General features: G+C 35.3%; 1 protein-coding gene across 1 annotated transcript; it reads right to left on the minus strand.

Moving 5' to 3' along the window:
* Positions 2,558-26,625, minus strand: LOC109833403 (ATP-dependent zinc metalloprotease FTSH 12, chloroplastic). The gene is made up of 19 exons (XM_020401055.1): positions 26,153-26,625; positions 24,712-24,896; positions 22,688-22,914; positions 18,214-18,506; positions 17,219-17,296; positions 16,848-17,090; positions 16,603-16,743; positions 16,316-16,483; positions 15,604-15,716; positions 12,141-12,357; positions 11,235-11,306; positions 9,749-9,868; positions 9,521-9,637; positions 9,215-9,391; positions 6,388-6,507; positions 6,210-6,284; positions 5,417-5,524; positions 4,130-4,210; positions 2,558-3,410 (listed from the first exon to the last, which is right to left on the minus strand). The coding sequence occupies exons 1-19, from the start codon at positions 26,525-26,527 to the stop codon at positions 3,333-3,335; spliced, it is 2,988 nt and encodes a 995-aa protein (XP_020256644.1). The 5' UTR covers positions 26,528-26,625; the 3' UTR covers positions 2,558-3,332.

Consider the following 27,035-nt stretch of genomic DNA (forward strand, 5'->3'; position numbering starts at 1 on the left):
TTCTGAGTCTTGTTTTTCAAAATCGACCTCTTTTTTTTAAAAGAGGTCTATTTTGCTAATTATTTAGCAAAACGGTCTATTTTGCTAAATAATTAGCAAAAACGAACTATTTTGCAAATTTTCCCGTTGAGATAACTCTTTATACTTTGCATCAATCCCTTTTCCTTTACATCTGTTGCACTTGGTGGCATGTACTTTGATCATAGGCGAGGGCAAACTTGGTGGTTGGATATCGAGGTTTAGTACGAGAGCCGTAGTTCCAGAACATTGAAATCTCTATTTCCAGATACGCGAATTCTGGACAAACACGTGAATATATATGTTCTTCCTCGTTGCGTAATGCATCTTGCCCCTCAGACACACTGAGGCTGTGCTCGTCAAAGTTTGATATCAAACCTTTCAACTCAGTCTCTTTACAGGCAAGTTTGTAATAGGAGGATAGCGAACAATGGCGAAACGAAGATTTTGTGTCAGTGGTGTCACCATGTAATTTATCATGGTGGTATTTCTAATCTATATTGATAATTTTTGCAATTTTACCTCTTTCAGTGATATCCTATCATAATTCCAGTGGTGTCTAAGCAGTAAATACAAGTCAAAAAAATTTTTTTTTGAGCAAAACGATGAGTAGTTATCGCGCAAGTCCTATTAATAAGAGTTTAACGAAACACCCCAAAATATTACAGGACAAATTGCCACAAAACAAAGCCTAAGCTAATAAGTGGTGAAAAGAAAAAAAAAATCTCCAACAGGTTAAAAATGACATCCAAAACAGCACAAGCTCTAGGATAATTTTGAAAAAATTTCATCCCCCTAGAGTTGTGAAGCACGACAACTAGGCCTCCATCTCATATTCAGGGTCCTCGTGACTTCTAAACGTATCGCAAACAAGGACGCCTCTATCATCTAGACGACCTCGATCACCAGCCAACGATTGAATCAATCTCTCGGCTCGTGAAACACCATAATGAGATGTTAGCAAGTAGGCAGTTCAGTGGTGTCTTGTGACGCCACTGAACACTATGTGGCTCCGCCATTGATGGCAAATGAGTAGTAAACTGTTGCAGACGCATAGCATGTTCATCATCCAGAAACTATATGACAAGAAACCAATATTGTTATCGATTTTGTTGTCTACGTGGAAGAATCCATGTACAGGTTGAGGAAGGCTCTTACAGTATTTAGGATCGTTCAAGATTATTGCATGCCAAGCTTTTCAGACGCGTCGGAAACAGTGATGAGATTGCAGGGGCAGTCATTAGGCTGATTTTTTTTCCTTCTTCTTCAAATTAAAGCTCTGCACTGTCTCCGTTTTTGTGAAACAATCAAGAATAAATCCTATTCTTTGTTTGTTTTGTTCCATGACTAGTGCTCTACATATGGAGTACTTCTAGGTTTCAGATTGTCAAGTCCTACCAAATATATTTCAACTTCGAAATAAAATCATCACCGTATTGCGGTTTTAAAAACAACAAAATTTTTAAGTCCCTATCCTAATGCAGTAAGATTTTTTTTTAACTGAAAAAGATTTGCTTCCTTTTAATATCCTATAGACATAACAAATATTAAAAAGGATACGATTAACAAGTAAAATAGAATATTAGATATCAAAGTCACTACTCATTAGTTGCTTTCTATATTTAACAATCAAATCAGTCAATCCTAAACTATATAATTGTTAAAGCTTATTGAATAGTTTATTATTTTGGATTATTATAAGGGTAAATTTGAGAAGAAAGGAAACTAACGACTGGAACAAGAAACTCCAATAAACTCCCTAAGTTATGCCCGTGATAGTATTCCTGCGTCGGTAGGCATTGCAAAAACACTTTCCAAAGAAGCAAAGTTGAGGAACATGGAGTTTGAAGCAAATCCACTTAACCATTCTCTACATCCTTAATTGTAGAGAATCTTACAACTCGCCAATTAAATCTCAATAGACCTCGTGAATGATATTAATTATCTAAATAATATAAAAAATACTTTTAGTTGTGAGGCGAGATAATCCAATAGTATTAGACCAACTAACTAAGTGTGGCGTCCACGCATACTGGAAAGTGAAATTGTCATCCAAAGTAGGCGTCCACGCTGGTCTATCAGCATCAGCGTTCAGGTTCAGTTGAACACTACGAATTTTCGGTCACACCTCCACCATTGATGGAAAGTTCACTTGAGGGAGGTGTCTGGCTCGGCCCCAGACATTATCTGAGATTCACCAACGTTCAACGACATCCACTGATAGATTCATATCATCCACCAACTACTGACCGTACACATGTATCAAAGAAATACCAATACATGAATCAATAAGTAATCTCCTTTAGCCCCCCATCAACTATAGCCACATTCATTAATGTCATCACATGAAGACCAGGTCGAGCGCAAAGCACCGTACGCCAAGCCCAAAATATAGCTGCACGAGCTGCACGAACCACAAGTCCAGAGCAAACACACGCGTTATTTGGATCTTTGATCCATTTATCCGTGATCCTATCGTTTTCATGTTCTCGTCGTAAAAAAACTGCACTTTTGTTGTTTCTTTTCACAACGTAAGTCATGGCATCAGGATCTCAATTTATATGCTGCCCTTAAAAGATTTTACAATAGGAAATAGCCCCACACCTAAGAAAATAAGACTACTTCAACGTAATATGCTTCAAAACGATGCAATTTCCAACTACCGTAGTACTGAACTCTTTCTTTTGTTCTAACTCGAAAGTTTTGAAAGTTTTTCACTGCCCGGAGCAACAAAAGAATGGAGATGATACAACGGACTGGCAAGATCTAGCCAGTAAACAAGAATACCGAGTGGACACGTTGCCATTCCCAAAGTATACATTTTCACAGCATGTTCTCTTCAAAGAACTACAAAGACAATAAAGAGATGTATCAGGCATTTACACGTCACCAGAGGAAAGTTGATGGATTCAGCTTCTTTCTTGGGATCTTTGCTCGGCATGGAACTTCGGAATGCACACTTGCAGTCAATATAACAATAACAAATAATTTATTGAACTTTCTAGTGTCTGCTATATGAATCTCTTTCTCTTCACTACGCTCTATCTGATAGCAGCTACTGTTTCTCTACCGTGATGCAATAAACAAAATTTTCACATCCATCAGCACTGTTCTTCCACCATATCTTGATAAATGAAGTTGGCAAGAAAGGCAGATAATTTTTTTAATGAATAATTCCGATCAGAAAAGGATCAGGTGCTGTTTGCTGTGGGAAACTGCAGGCCATCTCAATTGAAGGTATGGCTAAACTTTCAAGTGCATTGTTTTCATGATCTATAAGAGCTGAAGAGCTCTAATAAAACCCCCCCAAGTTCTCAACACCGATGAAGAGGTGCAGGGTACACTTCCAGTGGCTGATAACGCAGACGATCATTAACAGGCAATGGTCCCTCCTGATACAGATGGTAAGATATTGTCATAAAGCCAAAGCAAAAACATTTTAGCCTTCATATTTTATCTCTTCTTAATTTATCCATTTATTTAGTTTATATATTTTGATATTCTAAGCAGTCTGGTTTTAGCTTTTGGTTCAGATTTTCAACTTATAATTTTCTTGTCCTACTAGGGAAAATTCAATGGTAATAATCGCGATGGAAAGTAGCAGAAAGAAGTTATACATGAATAGTCTAATTCAACACATAGCATCACGTTAATTTAACAGTTAGCAGAGTTCATATTAAGGTTGTTTTATTTCTTCTACTCTAATAAATCAACTTTTTTTTTGAGAAATCTCTAATAAACCAACCTTGATATCATCTCAGTAAAAGGCAGTCTTAAAGTTTTCTTATTGCAGGTTAAGCTGTTTGAAATGCAACACCAGCTTCTTTCTTGTAGAACTTACAATTCCACTAAAATTAGATGACGTAAACCTATTCAGAGTTGTTTATGGTGCATGCTTATTCACATGTACCTAGTCAGTGTCTTCAGAATTGGAAAACTGCAATGAGCTCATGTTCATGACCCAGCATTTAAGATGCATTTAGGAAAAAAAATAAATCTAATATCAATAATGTACATCAAAGAATGAATAAAAGAAAAAAATAAAAAAAGATTAAAAAGTTACACTTTACATAGTGTGTTAATCAATGAAATAAAATGCTAAAGAATATACCTGATCCAAGTTTATTTGAAATGGCTTTACAAAATCATCGAACATCACCGGGAACAGCTCCTTAATTCTCTCTCCAATTTCCTGACAATATAATATCAGAGGAATATGAGAAAAGTTTCAAGATGCAGGTTTAATTTTGTAACACGTATAGAAGGCAACAAATTTGAGTATTTGTACTCTATTATTTAAAACCAAGGTGTTTCCCCATTAATCTTATGTCACAGATGTCAGTTTTCTAAGTTACACCTTAAAGTACACCTTTAACCAGCATAGTACTTTGATAAGTTGTCTAATTGATTATAATAATATTTTTAAAATTATTGATGGGAACAGTGATTCAATTATAAAGAACATAGGTTATTTTCCTGCTAGTATATTATATGCAAATTATTATGTTACATTCTTGAAAAGATTCTCATGATGACAATTGAAAAATATCAATATCTGAACACAGAATTAGCCAGGTCCACGTGTAGTTATCTTATTCCACATTCCAACTTCACTACAGTAATCTTCATACATAGTAATCATGCTTGCAATCATACCTTCTTTCAACTGCTTCCATCTATGTTTATTTATGTATAGTCTTCTTTTTTCCACCAATTCCCATCCTATCTGTCATCCTTAAATAAGTAATCATAGGTCTCCATTTCCAAGCTCAAACAATCTCGAGCATTTCCCTCAGTTTATCTTTAACTAAAGATATATGTAACTTTATGCACTTGGTTCTTATCTTTCAACATATTTCCACTCACACATCTCAACATTCTCATCTAATTCATGCCTGTTTTCTAAACATGCTTCTTAATTGCTCAATCAACTATCATCCTATTACGAATTGATATAACCATTATAGCAAATTGTAAAAGATGAATAAAAAAAATGATGATCTCTTGTAACTGTAAAAGCTAACATTATATCTCAATAACAGTTATTGCCCTCAAACTTCAATAGGTCAGTAAAACCATGTCAAATAATCAAACGATTCAAACCTAGATATTTTCTTTAGCTGTGAGGAAACTGTTCATACTGTTAACATAACTCTATATTAGCAAACAAAAAATCCAATATTAAGATGGATAAAAGACTTTAGATGCAAAATTTAAAATGATGAGTCTCAAAATAACCAAATGAAAGATCATAACGAACGTACTTCTGAAGGAGCAATGTGGTGATTGAAACAATAATGCAACATGTATTGAAGAACTAATTATTTTGTTCACTTTTAAGAGAAACAGGAAGATTAAAGGATGAACTACAAAAAAAAAAAGCTTAATGGAAACATACCAGCCCAGTTATTCTTGAATTTTCCAATAATTCTCTAGCAATCATGTCTAGGATATGCCTGTTTTGTACTAAACCATTCATCGCAAGTTCTTCTGTCTCATCAATGTACTGCCAAAAAAATGAATCATACATAAATAACAGAGACAATAAACATAAAACAGAATCTATCCATGGTTGAGCAATACACAGCTCCTTTTTTCACTTTCGAGAAGGAACAAGGATGAAGTTGGCCAAAACAAAGATGTAAAAAAGGAAATATCAAATGGTTTTAAAGTTATATATACCGCTGGTAGTAATTAACTTCCTGACTCCACAAAACAAACTATGAATTTAAGATGATTCTAACTAGTATTATGGTGGGAAAGATGCAATCATTCTAAAATTTCAAGCATGATTTTAGAAAGTTCTGTAACCCCCCTCCCTCCCTACATGTCAAAGTTTGTGTTTGTGTGGGAAAACCCTCAAGTCCTAGGAGTAGAGCGCAAAGCCATAAACACACTGCAGTTAAAAACCAAAACAATTGAATAATCACAGTGAGAAGTGAGAGAAAGTAAACATCTTCCCACATTATAAAGAGAGAAGTGAGAGAAAGCAAACATCTTTCCACATTATAAAATATCTGCAAGATGCTTTAATTGAAAGAATCAGTTGGCGGGCTGTGTGTTACCCTCATCTACTAAATATACTCTATTTTTAAATATACTCTATCTATACAAGCTTTCTAAATATATCATGTCAAACATATATCATGCTCTCGAAATATACTCTATTTGTAACGAAAGAAAGGTGTTACCCTCGTTAGCTCCCTGGTGAATAGCTCTGACACTTCAACAGTCATATCGGCTGGAATCACGTTAGGCTCATCCCACTAGAGTAATCGAGTATGAGTAAAAATTAGAAAGTGAATAAAAACCTTCCTCAAGATATTATATTTGAAGACAAAATGATATTGGCAGAGTAGAGGAGAGTACCTTATACTTAATAAGCTCACCATCAGGATTATCTGGTCGATCAAGCATGCCAACTCTTTTCACTAAGGTTGCAAAAGCTAACCTTGAATTTCGTGGGCTAATCACCATCTCCCTAGCAATCTGTATTCACAAAACTCAAAAAGTTAATTGTGTAATATGATTATTAATTCATCGGTATTGAATATTGTTAATTGCTATAGCAGAACATGAATATTGACTAGCTAATCAACATGCACAAGCATCAAGTATACTATGAAGGTACAATTAACATGCAAAGAAGCACATAAACGAACATTTGATCAAACAAATAGACAGTAAATTCAATGCAAACAGTAACATTTTTCATGAGCTTTCTGGATCGGTTTCAAAGCATGTTAAAACTTCCTAAATCTGTAGAGCTTATTAGCATTTGAATCAGCCCACAAACATATGATGTGAAACTTACTTAATCTGTAAAGCTTAAAGCTTACTAGCATTTGAATCAGGCCACAAACATATGATGTCTCAATAGGAAAGACTTCAATTAATATGTCAAATTAAATTCAATTATTGATAACATATGCAATAATCTGATAAAAACTAAATTAGTTGAGACAAGTGTCATTCTTGATTGTTAATCTCATTGAAAAGAGAAATAATACTTTCTCATTCACTACATAAAGAACATAGCACATGTTTGGCAACTGGTCAAACTGGCTTATAACTTATAAGCCACTGCAACATGTCTGGCAACCGGTTTATTTTGGCTTACAAGCCCAAAATAAGCTCCCCTAACCCAGCTTGTTTTTTGGTGGCTTATAAGCTATATAGTTTGACCAAGTAAATGTCAAGTTTACCCCTCAACATTTAATATAATTCTAAAATCTATTCAATGTTCAAATTTGAAGCCATATTCTTTTTGGGTCATTTTAACAACAATGATGGATTACAATCCACCCACTTGTCAAACACTCTCTTGTTGAAAGAGACTTTTATTACAATCCACCCACTTGTCAAACACTCTCTTGTTGAAAGAGACTTTTATTTAAATCCACCCACTTGTCAAACACTCTCTTGTTGAAAGAGACTTTTATTTAAATCCACCCACTTGTCAAACACTCTCTTGTTGAAAGAGACTTTTATTTAAATCCACCCACTTGTCAAACACTCTCTTGCTTTATATATATATATATATATATATATATATATATATATATATAATATATTATTATATATATATATGGGATTAATGGGTATCTTTGACATAGGAGGGGATTTCCTCCTATGACGCGCCTCTAAAATCACATGATTGAGCGACACTGTGGATGATCCGCTCCGTTGAACTTGATCTACATATTCTAAAACCAACACACCAAGTTTGGGGTGAAACCCGTCGTTCGTTTGACCCTTCATCCACTTCATATCAATTTTAACGGTTTTTGATGAATAGAACTTTTCACATGGCTCGATGGACGGTCAACGACGACGGATTCACCCCCAAACTTGTGTGTTGGTTTTAGAATATGTAGATCAAGTTCAACGGAGCGCGGATCATCCATAATGTCGCTCAAATCGATGTGATTTAAGAGACTCAAGGAGGAAATCCTCTCGCTATGACAAGATACCCATTATCTCTCTCTCTCTCTCTCTCTCTCTCTCCTCTCTATATAATATATATATTTATATATATATATATATATATGTTAAGGATTATTTGCATAATTAGTAATCAATTGGAGGAAACTCTATCTTAGCATAGTCTGATTTCAAGCCATCCCAATTCATTGTATTGGAAGCAAAAGACTAGAGAAAGGACATCTAGAGTTTGTCACACTTCAAGTAATTGAAAATCTAAATATTAGCATGAATGAAGGAATGTATGAAATATAATAAAATAATTTTGTTCCATTGGAAATACTAATCGTACACTTTACTGTATCATGTGCTCCGTTTTCTCCTAACTATAGTAGATGCTAAATGAATAGTTCATGTTGTTTTTTGCGACTAAATATTTGAGCAGTAACTGTAATATTTTTTAAAAGTAACTTGGGTTTACCACTAAAAAAAAGGTTAATCTGTGATACTGGTAACATTTGCCAACCTCCAACTGTAAATAACACGAAAACCCACCGTTATAATATAAAATTATATCCATCAGCCCTAACCACAACTCCGGAGTTCCGCTGTAGTACAAGGGACCTTTAAGGTTCAAATCCTACTGGTCATGAATTTAAAGCAATTTTCAAAAAGTAAAAAAGTAAGATACCACTGTGCATCTAGGTTTCAGCCCGTGACAAGAGCACTCAACCTACAGGGGCACGTTAGAATATAAAATTATAACCCCTCAAGAAAACTCTGGAGTTTCAGCTTAGTGGAAGAGACCTTTAACAACCGCCTCGCAAAGTTGACAAGTTAAGCTCATTGCAGTTAATTTGGACCGTTCCCAAAGTGCTCATTAGTAAATGTCTACTTACAACCACATATAACTGCTTCAGATACCACTACAGTGCTCAAATAAATGAAAATCCTTGTATCTAACTAATACAGTTATCCAAACATCATTGACAACAAGGGTGGTGCTTTTCATATCTAGATCATTTATATGTATTCCACAACCATCTTGTAATAGAATGTAATTGCATATTAGCAGATAGACAAGTGACTGGAAAGGAAAACCGCTTCCACATCAAGATGTCTACATGAACAGATGGATCAATATGAACTTGAAGCAAAAATTAAGACTGCAATTTTACAAGTAACCACAATTTTAAATTTTATGCCATATATTACCTACCAACTTTCTCAAGAAAAGTGTAAGAGACAAAACACGGAAGAATATGAAACATACTTTTGTATTTTTTTCTAGATCATCTCTTCCTCCATCAGTAATGTTATCACCAAACACGATCCTTTCAGCCAAGCGCCCTCCATGTGCAACTACCATTTGCATTTGCATATAACCAAATGTAGTATATCCTTGATCAACCATATCTTCCCTTGGATAAAATACAGACATTGCAGTTTCCTGCTTGTGTCAAAGAGAAACATGATCAAAATAAATGTAGAAGAGTTTTAACAAAAAAAATCCTCTCCAATTTAAAGCCATAAGTTGAACAGTAGTAGAGTTGCTCATGTTAACAGCCAGAAAAATTACCTTGCCACCAGGAAGTAGCTGAGAGAAAGCATGCCAATCAAAACGAGGAAATAAATGTGCCAACAGTATATGACCAGCTTCATGCACAGCTAACAACCTCTTTGTCTCCATAGAAACCTGTAATTTATTAAACAAAGAAGAGCATCTGTCAAAAAGAAAAGCAATAACAATTGCAGGAACCTAGAGAATTTTTATCCAAGTTTAATCCCATTGAAAGAGGTGGCATACACTGGCTTCACATTTCTGTTGCTCTTCTTCGGTAAGGAGTACACCCATACCCTCAAGTAATTGCTTATCTAGCACATCAACAATGTCTTTCTGAGTAATCAAAGAGTGACCTTTCCTGACCTGGAATTCAGTAAAAATCAATGCATCAGGTACAATAAGAATGATAAATTGTTGAATGATAAATTGTTGAAATCGTTAAGCCTAAGCTCTCACGAAGTCCTGGAACTTAACTCTCTTAGCAGAAAACACTAGCAATCAATTATATGTGAACTCATTGGACTTCCTTACACATGTCGCAAACCATCTACATGCATTCTCCCTCCTCTTATCCTCCACTCAAATTATCTGACATTTTACAAATTTACTCAGTTTATCTTATAACTCAGTGAATCACTGCTCATCCAATTTCCAAATTCTCAAAAATCAGTGCATCAGTAACAATAAGAATGATAAATTGTTAAATAGTTAAGCCTAAGCTCTCATAAAGTCCTAGAACTTAACTCTCTTAAGTCTTAACAGAAAACACAAACATTCAACAATGTGTGAACTCATTGGACTTCTTATACATGCCTAAAACCATCTACAAGCAGCCCGCCTCATCTTATCCTCCACTCAAAGTATCTGGCATTCTACAAATTTGCTCACAACTTCTCCTATACCACAGTGAATCACTGTTTATCCACTTTCCAAATTCTCAATTTGGATAGTCATTTTTTCAACATGACTGGATATGAACCCTCCACAAAACCAGTTTAATATTACACAAGAAAATACATGATATGATATATTAACCAGCCAAATACTAAATATTTTATCTCTGTTATAATATACACAATTAGCGAATTCCTGTGGGTATGCAACATGTTACTAGGCAATCTTTAGAAGGGATTCAAATATTTTCAGGAAAGCATACTGCCAGAGACCAAACATCTGAGGATTTAAGTACAAGAAACGGAAAAAAACATAGACAAGACATACCCAATAAGAGGCAAGATCCCCGCCCCCCCCAAAAAAAAAAAAAAAAAAAAAAAAAAAACTTTCAAGTATATTACTGTGTTTTGATCTTCGGTGGACAACTGTTTACATATCTATCATAGTATTATAGATTTCTAGATCTTAATTAATACATTCACTTGCGGTCAGGAAATTCTAGATCTGCATAAAATACGTTGTTAAGAGCCCCACAGTAGTTTCAAGTCAGAAACCATAGACTCCTTAAGTATTTCCTTTCTGTTTCTCATGTTATTCAGTTAAATTTCAGTCACGTTGATGGCCTGATTACTTGGTATAATGCATCTTCCCAAAGAAGTTAACTAGACATTTTATTCTTTACTATCTTATAAACCCATTCAGGAGCAACAATAATCGAGTACATACAATGTCTGTATACACATCTGGTTGAATGTACAAAAACAACTCTGCAATTAGAAATGATTGAATCTCTACAGATAATTTACAGTTAGTATGAAGGTAAATAGAAACTTACAGACATTATTGCCGCTTCATTGACAAGATTGCGAATATCAGCTCCAGAATAGCCAACAGTACGAAAGACAAGCTGATTAAGAGGAAAGAAAATGATTTCATATATCGTTAAGACAACTTTCAATTGCAAAATTGGAGTATAATCATAACACAAGAAAAGAACGCCACACAAAGGAAACAAATGGTAGTGCTCAATTTTAATTGCTAATTAAATCAAAGAGAGAAGGATAACTTGAATGTGTGCTACAGGAAATTGCTTTTCCTTACATTCAATTCAATGAGCCACATGGTTATAAGATGGACGGTGTCGACGGCAGTGGAATTTGGGAAGAGGAAGCAAAGAAACAGGTTTAGGAGACAGTGAATGGACTGATTTGTTTAGGTGAGAGTGAGTGGTCCTGATATCTTCCTTCTACAAACACCCTAATATGATGAATCTTCTGGGCCATCAATAGCAAGCATCAATATCTATTCATTCAGTGTGGTTTGCCTACACGGGATGAAAACTACTAATGAAATATACTTTAATGAACTAGGTTAATAAAAAATAATTAATTACTTCCTGGATATGGATGCAAGAAAGTCATGCGCTCACATGACTGTTAAAGATTATGGTCGCCTCATGCTGATCTAATTTTTTAAACAAAAAGAAGGATATTCATCATTATTCCGATACAAGACAGTCATTTACTTCCATGTTTTAAAGAGTTATAAGGGTCATATGAAGTTGACCAAAAAAATTATTATGTTCAAAACAAAGAAAATACAAAGTAATCAGAAGAATTTGTGAACCAACGTACAGATGTAAATACAAACTACAGATAAAGAAAGAACTACAACACAAAAGGCAGCATTGATATACAACTTACAATCATTAAATCAGTAGCAAAAGAAAATCCAAACTCACCTTTTCAAAGTCCACATCATCTGCAAATCTTTTCCCGGAACCATGCACGCCGAATATCTTGACACGTTGCTTTGCATCAGGTAAACCAATGTACAGACGCCTATCAATGCGTCCCGGACGAACAAATTCAGAATCCAGCTCATCAGGCCGATTTGTTGCACATATGAATATTACAGCTTGTCTGAGAGAGTGACGATCGACACCAGTTTTCTCTTTTCTGTAAAACAAAAAATTCATAAATATGGGATATTTCTCTGTATAATGACACAGGAAAAGAGGAGTAGTGATCAAGCCAACACTGGTTTAGGTAACAAAAGAAATGAATCCAAGTAAGGCCTTGATAAGGCATGAAACTTTCACATATTTTGACAAGCAGTGCAGCTATTGAAGCTTTCACATATTTTGACAAGCAGTGCAGCTATACAGCCTGAAACCCCATCAAGCCTAGTATAGTCTCACTCTCATAGCTCAAACTCGATTTATTATACCCTCTATCTTATCCTGAACCATGTAATAGATATTCTAGAAATAATCAAGAAAACTAGTTTTCAACATTTAAAATTAGGTGTTATGTGCTAATAAAAAGCATGAAAAATACAATATTATTCCATGTTTTTAACAGAAAAAGGCACAAACATATTAATAGACAAGCAAGAGAACACACTATACTTCAAATAAAGAAACAAATGTGAACAAATCAATTTGAAAACACAAAAAACATGATAATTAATAGTAATTCATCCATCACTGCAATTTAAAACCATGTGCTTCTACCATAAGATTGTTAAGGGATAATGATGTGTCCTCATATTAATTAAACACATACTTTCAATCAAAATAAGGCATATGAGAACAGGCAAAAGCACACAAGAAAGTACTGCAAAATGTGGCATGCAAAATGCTGCATCCGGAATTAAAAGCCCATCAGTTGTTTTGCTCTGACAAGCATATTTACTTTGCTCGGACAAGCATATTTCTTTTTGGCTTTAGTAAGCATTTATACCTCATTGATTCAGCACCAAATTTTAACAAATACTAAAAAGAAAAGGTCCAAAGAAAAAGATTCGGAATACTGAGAAATAAACATAAGGCATGGTTATGAACAAGATTTTAAATATCGGTTATCGGGGATTTATCAGACGGTCAAAATTCATATCGGATAGCAGATATCGAGGATATATCGGGGATAAATAGTATTTATCGGAGTGATATTATCAGTTATTGTATATACATAATATTATATCCTAAAATGTAATCTAGCTATACTTAATAAAATATAAACATGCCAAAATATAAATAATCATGTTTTGGATCACTCACCAATGGTAGAAACTTGCTTCTTTATCACACGATGAAACCATTCGAGTTCATAGTTAATAAAAATGGAATAACATATAAGCAAATAACAAGATAAAGAATGAAGAATCATCAACATAATTAAAATCACGAGATTATAAGCTAACTTATTGAGTTGAGATTTAATAGTTATGAGCGATGTCAGTATTCATAAACAAAAATAAGCTAATCACCAAACAACCAAGTTCCAAAAACAACAAATAGTTTATAATTCTTAAACATCCAAAGAGCAAACCCAAACCCAAACCAGAGGTCGATAATTCTGATATTTTGAGCCGACAATATTGGCCGATAACTCACTTTATCGCCGATAAACATCCAAAAACGATAACCGATTTAAAATCAAACTTATCATAGCGGAAGGCCCCCAAACCGATAAGTTGCCTATAATATCGGTTTATCGGCGACCAATAATTCTGATATTTTGAGCCGACAATATTGGCCAATAACTCACTTTATCGCCGCATTATCGCCGATAAAAATCCAAAAATGATAACCGATTTAAAATCAAACTTATCATCGCGGAAGGCCCCCAAAACCGATAAATCACTGATAATATCGGTTTATCGGTCGATATTTAAAACACTTACGAAGAAAGGATTGTTGTTGGAAGATGCGTTTAAAAATTAAGAACGTCCTCTATTAAAATAAAGTTGGCCATGGAGAATGATCAATGTCATGGAGCTCTATAAGACAACTGAGTAAGTATACAAGAGAAGATATTCACTTGATAAGAAACGCTGCAAATTACCATGTCAACAAAATCAGAGAGACATAAGATATTTGCGTGCACCTTTAGTGCCACGCTACCAATAGGCAAAACTACCACCTTTTCTCATGTAATTTAATCTCATGTACAAAGAACTCCAAATCTCACCAGAAAAGGAATAGTGCCAAATAAGAGGTAAGATGACAAATATTATTGTAGGGAGTTACAATAATGTTTGAGGTGTCATAATCACCAAACAAGAAAAGTTTGAAAAATGGAAGGAAAAAATAAAGCTCAAAGTTACCTATGATTTACGGTAATCAGCAAAAGCAATGATTGTTAGAAGGAAGATTTGGGAGTAAAAAGATTCAGGGTTCAATCTCTGAGGAAGTTGCATAGCGCACATATTTCTCAAAATGATTAAAGCCAAACTTACATAGCTCATAAACAATGTCAGAGATAAATAAGAAATTTGCAGTTGAAGGAACATCTAGAATATGCCTAATCTCAACCATTGACAAAGAGTAAATGTTTCTAAATTCTCATCAACTATGAAAATAATGCATAAGGTACTGGTATTCAGCCAAAAATTGGAGCAAACTTAAATTTCCATTGCTCATATTTTCTCCATGTGTATCCTACAAATTTTCATTTGTCATATATTCTCCATTTGTATCACTATCATATGCACAGTTCTTGATAGTATCCTTCAGAGAACCGCCCTTATCCTATTATTATCTCAAAATATATCAATAAAAACAAGCTGCATGTGTGTACATATATATCCTACAACTATTGAATTTGACACAAGTGTTGCGCTCCAATACAATCGCCCGACACAACCACTCTCCAGAATGCAGACAAGCAGACTCAGCTATAAATGTACATTTTGTCTTTATAAGAGATTCTACTATGTAAAGTGGCCTGCCATATACAGGCAACGAAACTGACAATACAATGTTCTGAGACCTATACTGTAGCAACTAAGCATTCACAGTGTTAGTAGTGGGGACTGTGTCCATTGTAAAACCAAAGTCAAACAATTTAATGATATAATGTGGTAATTGGCGGGTAATAGAGTTCTTCATTCCAGTAAAAATAAAGAGACTCGGTTGATTCAAAGGACTTATCATTAAATTTCAATTTTTAAAGAGAGAAAGGTTAGCAAACTTTCAGTTTGCATGAGGCATTAAAAGTTAACTAAACCATTTTCACAATTCAAGACCAAACGGGATGCTTCTGTTTGTGTGACTGCAACTTCATTAGGATGAACTCCTCCACTTGTAATGCAGTAGAAAATTATGACAAATAATACAAACTAAATTTGGATTTTTCATGCAAATTCCGTTGTATAATAATCAGAAAAAATATTATGGATCAAGAGCATAAGCAACATACTCTCCATCAAGCTGTGCGATGAGAGCCTCGAATGTCGCACGCCTACGGGAATCCTTTCTGGCATGTCTTCCAGCAATAGCATCAATTTCATCAATAAAGACGAAGGAAGGAGCCTACAGAGAAATAAATGCATTGCATGACAAACAGAAGATAATGTTTTATACAAAGAACATTTATATGAATATTTTATGACAATCTAGTTAAAGTTTACAGCGAAAAATGGGTAAATTTCACCAAACACAAGCACCCCCCCACCCCCCCCCCCCATCCACCCCACAAAAAAAACCAACCCCATCCCCAAATTTCTCTAAAATTGAGGGCCTTGGAGGTTTCCACGGAACTCCCTAAACTTTTTGACTTTGGGGTGCAACCCCCCCCCCGCCCCAACCCCGCGAAACAAAAAAAAACTTTCAATGTGCGTTTCATGGCATTGCCAGGCAATTATATTGGTTGTGTAGGAAATAAGTGCTTGTGATCGGTTAAGCGATCTGTTAGGAAATTTGAATATTTTACCGCGCGGCTTTTGGGACACCCGAAAGAACAGAGGACATTGCCGGGGAAAAGAAAGTTCAGGGGCGTTTCACACGGGTGTCGCAGGAAACCCCAGAAAGTCCAAAAAATATATGTTTAACTCCAAGTACATATTGTATTGGGCTCTTGTGTGCTGTCCCAAGACGATAACATTCTAATTAAGAAGGTAAGAAATACATACATTTCTTCTGGCTATAGAAAAAATTTCATTGATCCTTGCTGCTCCACTCTTCTCGCTGTCTGTAAATTCAGCACCAGATGCAAATACAAAAGGCATACCACTTTCCTTTGAAAGTGTCCGTGCAAAGAGTGTTTTTCCTGTCCCTGGTGGCCCAGAAAGAAGTACACCCTAAAATGGAAGCAAAAACCCTTATAGCTGAGCCTACACTTCTAAATGATAAATTCTTCACTGGAGAAAAGGAAAAATATGATTCATAAATGTTTAATGAGATTGTTGAAGCACTTTACCCGAACAAATGAAACTTGTTTTTCATAATACTGCATGGGATTGTTCATATATATCATAATCTCATCCAGAAGATCCCAAACATCGCCTCCTAATACGACTTCTTTATACATTGATTTGGGCTCATCAGGGCTTTCCACTGGCTAGAAATTAATATAACAATTACATCAACAAGGCAACAGAACAATAAATATTAGAACTACAATCGTTGAACATGATCCAAGCATACTTGCTAAAATGTATTTACCAGTATAAAGTTTTCTGCATAAGCCATGTCAAAGAGCTGGTTATATTTCTTATATAAAAAGCGCTGAGACGTGATGTGCAGTAGCATTACAGATTCTCGGATAAGCAACAAAAGGAGCAAGCCTGGTGCTAATGCAAAGACAACTTTGAGGAAATAGTAAATTTGCCGTTTCTGAAGGAGATCCACTTCAACACCCGAACTTGAAATCATCTCAAACAAGTAAGGATCAAGAGGGATATCAACCTACATAAGACAAGTTCATAAATTTTTGAGGTCAGACCAAATACCCCAACATACATATTAGCTCTGATGTCTTAGCAAGACATCGAACCAAATTTCAAAATCAAAAAAAGAATGGATGCCATCCTTACAACATACTCCAGTGGGAATCCCTCTTTCATTGTGACATATATTTTCTTGAGATCCTCAGAGAAAACAACAGCAGCAACCTGTTTGTACAGTGCATAACATTTAATCTAAACATCAATATTTGTTTACAAGGTGTCAAACAGGCAAAGTAGTATTAATTATATTTACTGTTGCATCAGTTACGCTATTATACATCATCATATCTTTTAGTCCAAATAACTGCTGCGTCAGTTACACTACTAAACATGAATCCACCAATTCTAATCTAAACATCATTATTTGTTTAAAAAAGTACCGAAGCAGTGTTAATTGTATTTACTGCTTGCAAGATATTTTAGTACTTCTGTAACTTTTTGAGCTATTGAAACTGAAACTCCAACCTGAAACTGCTGCGAGCATCAATTCTACTGGTACTTTTAACAGGTGTTTAATACTGGTTCAAGATTTCAAACCTAGGAAGTGTTTGTGTCAAAAGAGATCCCAGATTTGTGATGAAAAAATCAGGAAAAAAGAGAGCAGAAATAACTATAGCAAAGCTGACTTGAAAGATAACATAAATGAACATTGTCGGAGAATATTTTGAAAAGCTTGAAATATCTTAAGACAATGATTGGCAAATGGTTCATATGAATAGTCTAATACTAGCCATAGAATAGTGGAACAATTGTCTGTGATTATTGTGCCATAAATTTACGATAAAAACATAAATATTTTCCTGAATGTATTGAGAATGAGACCCAAATCATCCGGGTAGAGGCAGAAATACGCCATAGTTCATTCACTTCATTGGTTATATACTCTCATTTTCGTTCTACAATTATTCCAGTCATTTGATATAAAGAATTCTGCTAATTTTCCAGCATTCATTGCAGCAGGCTTTTCCGTAGTGTTGCCACATAAAAAGAGAAAATATGAAGGTAAATAGATGTAAATTCATAGAATCATTTCCTATTTGAATATGCAACTCATAGATGTCTCTAAGATAACAGGTAGATACCTCCGAACAGTCAAGTTTACTAAGAAAATAAGTGTAAGGCAGTTTTGGACGATAATGCCACCATCTCTTAGAAATCCATAGTGCTCTACTACCTTGTGTCTCTGACACTTTCTCCATCACATCCTTACGCAAACTTTTCTCTACTTCTTGCATGTCAAAATCAACCACATACTTGGCATGTGTTGTATCAATCTGCTCAGCAAGTTTATCCCTTCTTAGAATTTCTTTCCATATGTGTAGCCGTTCTCTCCAAGTTGTTCCGCTTACTTGACCTATTGATTTGCCAACAAGACCTACATTTTGTACATGAAATAAGGAGAAACTTTTCGCAACATGATAGAAGAGTAGAACAGGAAATTTTATCACCTAAGATTAAAAAAAATGTAATCAAGCAGGCTTACAAGCAGTTGATGCAGCAGAATGACTTGGTACACAAATAGACCTAGAACTACAAGTGATATACATTGTTAATCTTATGCTACATATCAGCTTCATGTTATCTGTGATTTCCTCCAGTATCCTGACAAATAATCAAGCATTTCCTCTTTATTAAAGCAACAATATGGAGGTACCATGCGAATGGACTAAAAAATAGATGGGCTAAAAATTGATATGATCAACCATTAACTAATTAAATTATTAAGCAAAACTAAAAAGATGAGAATGCACTTATAACGATAAAAGAAAGAACATCATAATTCTTAGATTTACTTTAATTACTTGTTCAAAGATAGTCGTCAGGTGTTTATTTCACATAAGCTGGTCGAAGAGCATCAAAAACATATTCTGATGATCCTTCAATTTTCAGACCTCACTTTTTTAAGGATTGTGTAGAATTGAAGACTTACTATGACCTTTGAGTTATGGAGCCACAAGCAATCATGGTATAAAACATTACACGCAACCATGATGAACTGTAGGATTATTGAACAGAAAGCCATCCAATCAGCAACAGAAGGCTGTTCGAAAAAACAAACTGATGCTATTTATTCTACATAAAAAGAGAAGCTACTCAATTTGCAAGCTTTGCAAGTTAATGCACTTGTAACTGAAAGCTCTCGAATATAATCATCAAGATAAAATGCATTTTACAGATAGCCTGCTTTAATGGAAAAAAGGCTTGGATTATGAAGTCTATAACGTGACCACGGATGCGCCAATTGTAGATTCATATAATATATTCATTGTCCCCTCCAATGTTAGAGAAACAAACTTATGTTTTAAAATTTTCAACTTACTTCCATCTCATATTAGATAAACAGACGGCCTTGCCAGTTGTAGATACAACATCCATTATTAAAAATCTCCCAGTTTCAGGTTATCCATGATCTAACATCTAAGTTACCCCGACACCTCATCTGGGCTCCATTACCCGTGTCCTACACTTCCCGTGCCTGACTCCAACATACCTTGGACGCTCCCTGAATATACGCATACATTTACTTAGATGTGTACTCAATTGTATACAACATGTTTTAGTTTAAAACACTCATCATGAACTTCTTGGATGGACATCTTGCACTTCGCTCCCACTTTCTACAGCTCATTGGACAAGTCAGGTTCGTTTCAGCCCATACCCTGCTCAGACATGATTTTTTTTTTCATTTGCAAAAAAACAAGCGGTTTTCCAATTTATAATTTACTTAATAAAAGAAACATAAAAATATAATAGGAATTTTAGTTCTCATACCATGTGAATGAAAAAATACTATCGATCGCATGTTAATTATTTATTTCAACATGCATGGGTGTGTATACCCATATCCTCATACCTTACCTTTTACAAATGGAGAATTTTTGGAGAATTTTTTGAAAGAGACCATTTTTTATAAACATTTAACAAAAAGATCATTTTGCTAAAAATTTAGCAAAATCGACTTCTTTTTGGTCAGCTCACCAACGTTGGCCAAAAAGAGGTCGATTTTACAAAATATGGGTTTCAAAACACACGGGACTACTAGTCCCTAGTCCTGTGTGTTTAATGGTTGCTAATCGCAACTTAAACAAGACACAGAAAACCCACAGAACTAGTGGTCCCGTGGATTTTTACTAGTAGAAATTATTTGCATCAAGTCATTTTTCAAACATCTCATATGCAATCCAATAACCATTTAAAAAAACAAATTTCTCCAGTTTAAGGAAATGGGTAAGAGCCGAAACCTTTTCTATAAGAACCATGGTCAGGAAGCTTTCCTCATCGACTCACTCCCATGGAAGCGCAAACATCATTTGGAGATCGACAAGGAAACATTCTCAGCTACTAAACTTGATCATCTCAAATTCCCCACTTGGGTACTCATCATCCTTAACAAATTTAGACCTAGAAGCAGGAAGGACTTCATCTCCTCCTTCTTGGGCTTTCTCCTCTTTGGAGTTTAGTGGGAGCACAGCTGAGAGCTCGAATGCGGGAATGTGGGGCTGTTGGTTTTGTAGTGGGTGAAGAGAGTGCGATTCACAGGGGAGAACAGAGCGAGAGATTGAGGGTGAGAGAAGTGGAGGTGGGGTTGTTTGTGGAGGAGAGAAGAGAGGCTTCGGATTTGGGTGAGAGCGGAGAGGCGGCCATTGGTGGTGAGTTTGAGCAGAAAATTTATGGACATCTCTCTCAGAACTCCTCTTGGTTTTGTGAGTGAGAATGAGGGCCTCGATTAACTAGTCCCATGGGTTTTCTGTGTGTTGTTTAGGCCTCGATTAACAAGCACTAAACACATGGGACTATTAGTCTCGTGTGTTTTGAAACCTATATTTTGCAAAATCGACATCTTTTTGGCCAAGCTTGATGACCTGGCCAAAAAGATGTCGATTTTGCTAAATATTTAGCAAAACGTTGTTTTTGCTAAATATTTATCAAATAGGGCCTCTTTCAAAAAATTCTCCTTTACAAATTTGTTGTGTCCCTTACCCATATGTGTATCCGCACCCGACATCTTTTTGGCCAGCCTTGATGAGCTGGCCAAAAAGAGGTCGATTTTGCTAAATATTTAGCAAAACGGTTGTTTTTGCTAAATATTTAGCAAAACGGTTGTTTTTGCTAAATATATATCAAATACGGCCTCTTTCAAAAAATTCTCCTTTACAAATTTGTCGTGTCCCTTACCCATATGTGTATCCGCACCCGTGAAACATAGTACAAGACCCTCACACTGAGACAATTCATGACATTATTATATCAGACATTGGTTTTCTTATTACCAACTCCTAGCAACATATGGCACCTATTCCAAATAGGGATCAAGTGAGATATCCAGTCTAGAAAAGGTCTGACCAATTTACTAGATGATGAAGAAACAGTTCCGTAAAAAATTACTAAATATTTGTTTAACAACTCTTAAATTACATATGGATAAGTTACAGTGATGTCCCATGAATCTGATTTTTTAGAAGGAAGACAAGCTGGCTTATTCAAAATTATGGATGTAACTTTCTACATACAATGAATGGTGTTATTACAAATTCTATTATCTTATTGTTAACAACTCTACTACAGGATGTCCCAAACAAACTACAAATACGCACTTCACGATTTTCTTGAACTTTTAAACCTAGGTCTGAATAGTACAAACAAATGAGGTCAAGGAATAAGATGAGTGCTTAATCTGAACTCGAACAGAAAAACATAAGGTCAAACAAAAAACGCAATCCTAACTGATAACAAGAGAACGATTCAAACCCTTCCAGACCCAAAAATCAGATCAGATTATGTTTACTATTGGGTTTTTTCCTCGCTTTACAAAAAGCGGTTGGTCAGTGAAATACATGCACGCGCATTGAATTGCAAATGAAGATAACTTTTTTTCGGTATAAATGAGTCAATAGGTAAGCAGAATTGTGTCCAATATCTTTAATGGATTTAACGTTTAAATTATAGTCTCTAGAAGTCCGCTAAATTAAAGGAAACAATTAGTAATTTATGGGGTCACTTAATGGTCCAGTGGGGACTAGGAAGTGCAATGATTAGCAAATACTGTAATTCAATCAGATCAAACATTGATTTTTGTGTCTGAAGCAAGTAATTAACAGAAAATACTGAACCTAATCTTATAAGCAATCCAGATCTTTATAGAAGCTCCTAAACCATCCTATTTCAATTTTTGTCCAGATTACGTTTATTGAAACTATAGTCTTTCAACACTGTCCTTTCAAGAATGTTTTGTTGAAATTCCAGCATCATGTGGAAACGGACAAAGAATATTTCCAAACATCATTCTAGGAATCAAAGGTCAACTTGTGAACCAAGGAAGTGTTGATCACAGAATTGTTGAAAAAACCTACATTCCAGAGATACTTAAAATTTCAATGTATGGTCTTGGCACCTTGCAATGAGTGGGCACTTTGATGAGCAACTTATCTTGAAAGTTTAAACTCTCAATATTCTGGCTATTAATGTTCAAAGAGAAATATAACTTTAATCATTCTGCAATATTTGAAATGCACAGTCTTTGCATTAAGCAAGATAAAGCAACTACAAGATACTGACCTGAAATGCTTAACTTCTCTTTCAATTCTTTCTTTTGCTCATCACTTAATTTTGTGTCCTTCTCAATAATATTAGTTATGGCATCCTGAGAAGGCTCAGGATCATCATCCCATGCATCTTCTCCAACATAGGAATTGTCCTGAATAAGTGCCCCTCCTGGACCGTCAATAAATTTCTTGATTTTCAGCCCTTTAGGCATTGTTTTTCTCCACATGCCCTTCTTAAACCTGATCCAACAATGACAAGAGTTATACAGCAGATGTCACTATAAGAAAACTACAGCTAGTGGCCAAAGCAATAACTCAGACATCTTAACAAATAGAATCAAGAGGTTGTAGATTAACGAAGGAGCACGAGGAAAAGTTTGACGCCTGAGAATGGACTTATGTAAGGTATTCATAGGAGTGAAAAAACAAAGAAAAATAAAGATTCAATCATGATACAAAATAATGCACATGTATGACTGTGTATGTAAGAATATTACACAGGAAATACTTGCAGGATCCCATGAACACATGACATTTGCTTAGAGATTTTGACAATGATTAACACTTAGAATGAAAAATTCACATGTCGGAAAGATCGCCAAGGTACTGCATCAAAGTATTGTTACAATAGTATGTCAAAGAAAAGGAACACAGTTAGGGTAATAAGAAAAGAACTACATAGAAGAGGAATGTCTAATTAACATTAATAAAGAAAACCAACAGAATTTATTTGTACCTACCTTTCTTTGTCACTGTAAATTAATAGTTCATTGATAAAAAAGCTCATTGTTATAAGAGTCTCATACAGAAGTTAGATTATCTCCCTGGAAGATAATTAAAGTTATTTACTTCAGGAACTCATTTGGTGCAGCAATATAAATGGGAAACACTAATATTCAAGCTCATTACTAAATCTACCTAAACAATTCAATTTATGAGACTATTTTCTTATGCAATTTTGTGTAGCTGCAAAAACATTTAGTGGGTTGTAACTCAGCGATGATGGGATAATAGGGGAGCAACCAGATGGACATCGAGGGGATACCAATTCTCAGTGATTTATGTTTTCTTTCTACTGCACTCAATACAGACACAATTGCATATATTATTCTGGATATCCCCACTATTCATTGAAGCTGGCAGATACCTAATTGAGTGTAACTTATGGTTGGAGAGACATCACCTTTCATTGTATATAAGGGAGAAATCCATCAAAATATACAAAGATACATGAAAGACCATCATTAACAGTTGAAGACACTTTAAGGATGTATAGAAGGCCCTAACAACCATCAAATGCATGGTCAATCAAGAATAACATTTTCCTCAGGGGATAGGCCATTAGAGAATGTGTCCTTTGAGAAACTAGTTTACCGTTGACTCAAGTCCATAAACACAAAAACACCACACACGAATGTCTACCATCACATCACATAAAAATATACAATGATCTAAGTCTCTAAACACTTATACTCCTCTTCTGCCCCTCCTCACACTGACTCTACTCCTTCCACTCCCCCAACCCCAACCCCCCAAAAAACCCCAAAAAAATTATCCCCCCTTAACCTGATGCAAAACTCATTGAGGATGAGGTGTTCTATGTTGCTCTCAAGAAGTTTAAAGTCATATAATTCAATGGGCCCCAAAAAAAACCCCAAAAAAAATTTATACCCTCCCTCCTTAACCTGATGCAAAACTCGTTGAGGATGAAGTATTCTATGTTGCCCTCAAGAAGTTTAAAGACATATAATTCAAAGGGCATAAGTCGTAATGCATTACACCATAGTGCAGAGCAATAACATCCTGTCTTTTTCTTCAAAGAATTTAGTAAATTACCAAGTAGCATGCAAGATCCAAGGATTAGCCAGTGACCTATTGGACCAAGACTCCAGCCATTCTACCTTAATGAACCCATAATTAAGATGCAGAAAGTTAAATAGTAGAAGTGCAGATTAGCATTATTAACAAATTAAAATTTAAAGATTTCTCATAAACACTAAAAGAAAAGAAGAATTCAAATAATGTATGTTCACTCACCTCCTAACGTTGGCTGGAGATGGCTCCGGAATTAATGCTTCCATATAGGCCTCTGTTAGTTCCTTCCTACTCTGACGATTTATATGAGTTGAAATAGCCATATACACCCTTTGGCATGAAATTGTAACGATGATAATGTACAAAATTAAGGCCCCGATACGCCTAGGATCCCACTTCTCAACATCCTGAGGTACGTGTATGGAGACATATGTACTAGATTACAAATATGATTATTACTGCTGAATACTGGAGAAAATACAGAAATACATTAAGCAACCCAGATTTTAAATAATAAAATGTACTTAACTTGTGATTTCCTAAAAAAATAAGATCAACTTACTTCGTTAAAGAATTTTCAAATCTAAAATCTAAAGCCCATTGTACGTATAAGTCTGGAGATTGGATAATTTAAAGAAACAAGAGAGTAAAAATGGAAATACACGTATGAGTTGTTCTGACCAAGTAAAATGCAATTGATATCAGAAATCTGTGTGCAACAGATCAAGGATAAGGAGATGCATGCTAGAGAAGGCATGGGATGACAAATACACTAACTTCACACTTGCCCAGATGAGGGGGAAAGACTGTATCTTTCTGTCAGACCTACTTTCCTCAAAGAACTGCTTTTGTCAATGCCCTCTTCCCCAGCCATGTTGAAGAAGCTGGTACAGGTAATAAGAGCTGTTGGAAGAAGGGCTACCTCTTTCTTTGATCTATGAATAGGGAAGGAACTATGTAGAGGAAGAAGAATCCTGCCATTTTGACAAGTAACAAGCATCGGAACTAGGAAAACATGAAGGTGCTCAAATCTACACATTAGATATATACCCAGCACAATGGGGATATGATAAACACCTAAATGATAAAAAGTCAGCGTGTATGGAAGGTGAGGAGATATGAAGTATATACATAAGGTGCTCCTTTAGTGAAACAACAGCATAGAATGCATTGAGGATCGACCTTGGACCTTTACTCCCACTTTAGCACACTAGAAATTGCATTCAGAGAAAATCAAAGAAAATTTTCAAGTTTTAAAGTGCAGTAGAGAGTTTTAATACAGTTTTCAGTTGATTGAAGCACACATTGGTTTCTTTCATCTAAACGGGGCTTTAGCAGGACTTATCCAGACTTTTTATAAAAATACTCTCTAGATCTCCGATTTATACAGGATGGTGAGATTTCCACCGTTCACTAAGCTTTACGAACTCGTTTCAATGGAAATTCATTCGAAACCATTTTTTATCCGGGAAGCCTCAATTTTTGTACAAGATTACATCAATGTAAATAAGTGAATCATAGGCACTGGAGCAAAGATAAGTAAATGCTTTATTTCTAAGTTTCCAAATTCTCTAAAGCGAGTCATTAATGTTATTTACTAAATAACTGAGCAATTCATCAATAAACTATACAGACAGAAGAGAAAAAAATTAAAAATAAATACCTTCCACTTGTCCCATTTATTCCACTCAACAAATTCCGGAACCAATTCCAGTCTAAACCGATCCACCGCCTCTCTCCCTCTATTGATTAACCCCCTTGCTTTAATATTCGCGCCCTCTAGATCAAACCCCGTCTCCTTCTTCAAAATCTCCCCAAGATTCAACACGAACCGCTCCGACCCCCTCTGTATTGATCTCGAGACCTTGTCCCAAGAAAAATTTCCACGTCCATCTCCGCTTGCTGATGCTGAAGCTCGAAAGCCCGCTCTTTTATGGCAAAATTTGTTGTGCTTTCTCCTTCTTGTTCTTTGAATTGGGGGAAATGGGAACTGAATAAGGGTTTGAGAGGTGAATGTGTGGTTTAGGGTTAGGTTCATTTGGGAAGAGAGAAATGGAGGGAGAAGGATGAGGAGAAGAGAAAGGGGACTGAGGGTTTTGAGTTTTATCCTCTGAGCAGAAGATTAAACTGAAGTAGTTTTGATCGCGTGAGACGCACGCGCAGGAGCGGGCTGGAGCTTGGAAATGAGCCGAATGGGAACCGAATATTGAGCATTTGTATTTGTTTAAATTTATGGGGTCCGAATACGAATTCGAATATCATTCTCTGATTTTCTTCGAATTTGACTTCAAAAACTAGTATTTGCTGAATATTCACAAATATTCATCAAATATTAATGTATATTTGTTTGATTAGTAATTTATATTTTAGTGAATGTTTAACAATTTAATTAAGTAGATACTTTAATTTGATGAAAGTAATATTTTCATTGTTCTAAGAATTTGATGTTTTAGATAATATTTAAATCTATATTCTATATCTAAAATCTCTTCCCCTTGAAAACGCCGCATGGCATCTCTTCCCCTTGAAAAGGCCACTTGGCAATT

Source organism: Asparagus officinalis, chromosome 3 (assembly GCF_001876935.1).
Source record: "Asparagus officinalis chromosome 3, Aspof.V1, whole genome shotgun sequence".
Taxonomy (NCBI): Eukaryota; Viridiplantae; Streptophyta; class Magnoliopsida; order Asparagales; family Asparagaceae; genus Asparagus; species Asparagus officinalis.

Excerpts from the sequence above, each read along its gene's own strand:
- LOC109833403 (XM_020401055.1), bottom strand. The coding sequence starts at position 26,527 with ATGAACCTAACCCTAAACCACACATTCACCTCTCAAACCCTTATTCAG. Across the intron at positions 9,869-11,234 it reads ATGAAGCGGCAATAATGTCT|GTCAGGAAAGGTCACTCTTT; the intron begins GTAAGTTTCTAT and ends ACTGAATTCCAG. Across the intron at positions 4,211-5,416 it reads ATTCAAGAATAACTGGGCTG|GAAATTGGAGAGAGAATTAA; the intron begins GTATGTTTCCAT and ends TTATATTGTCAG.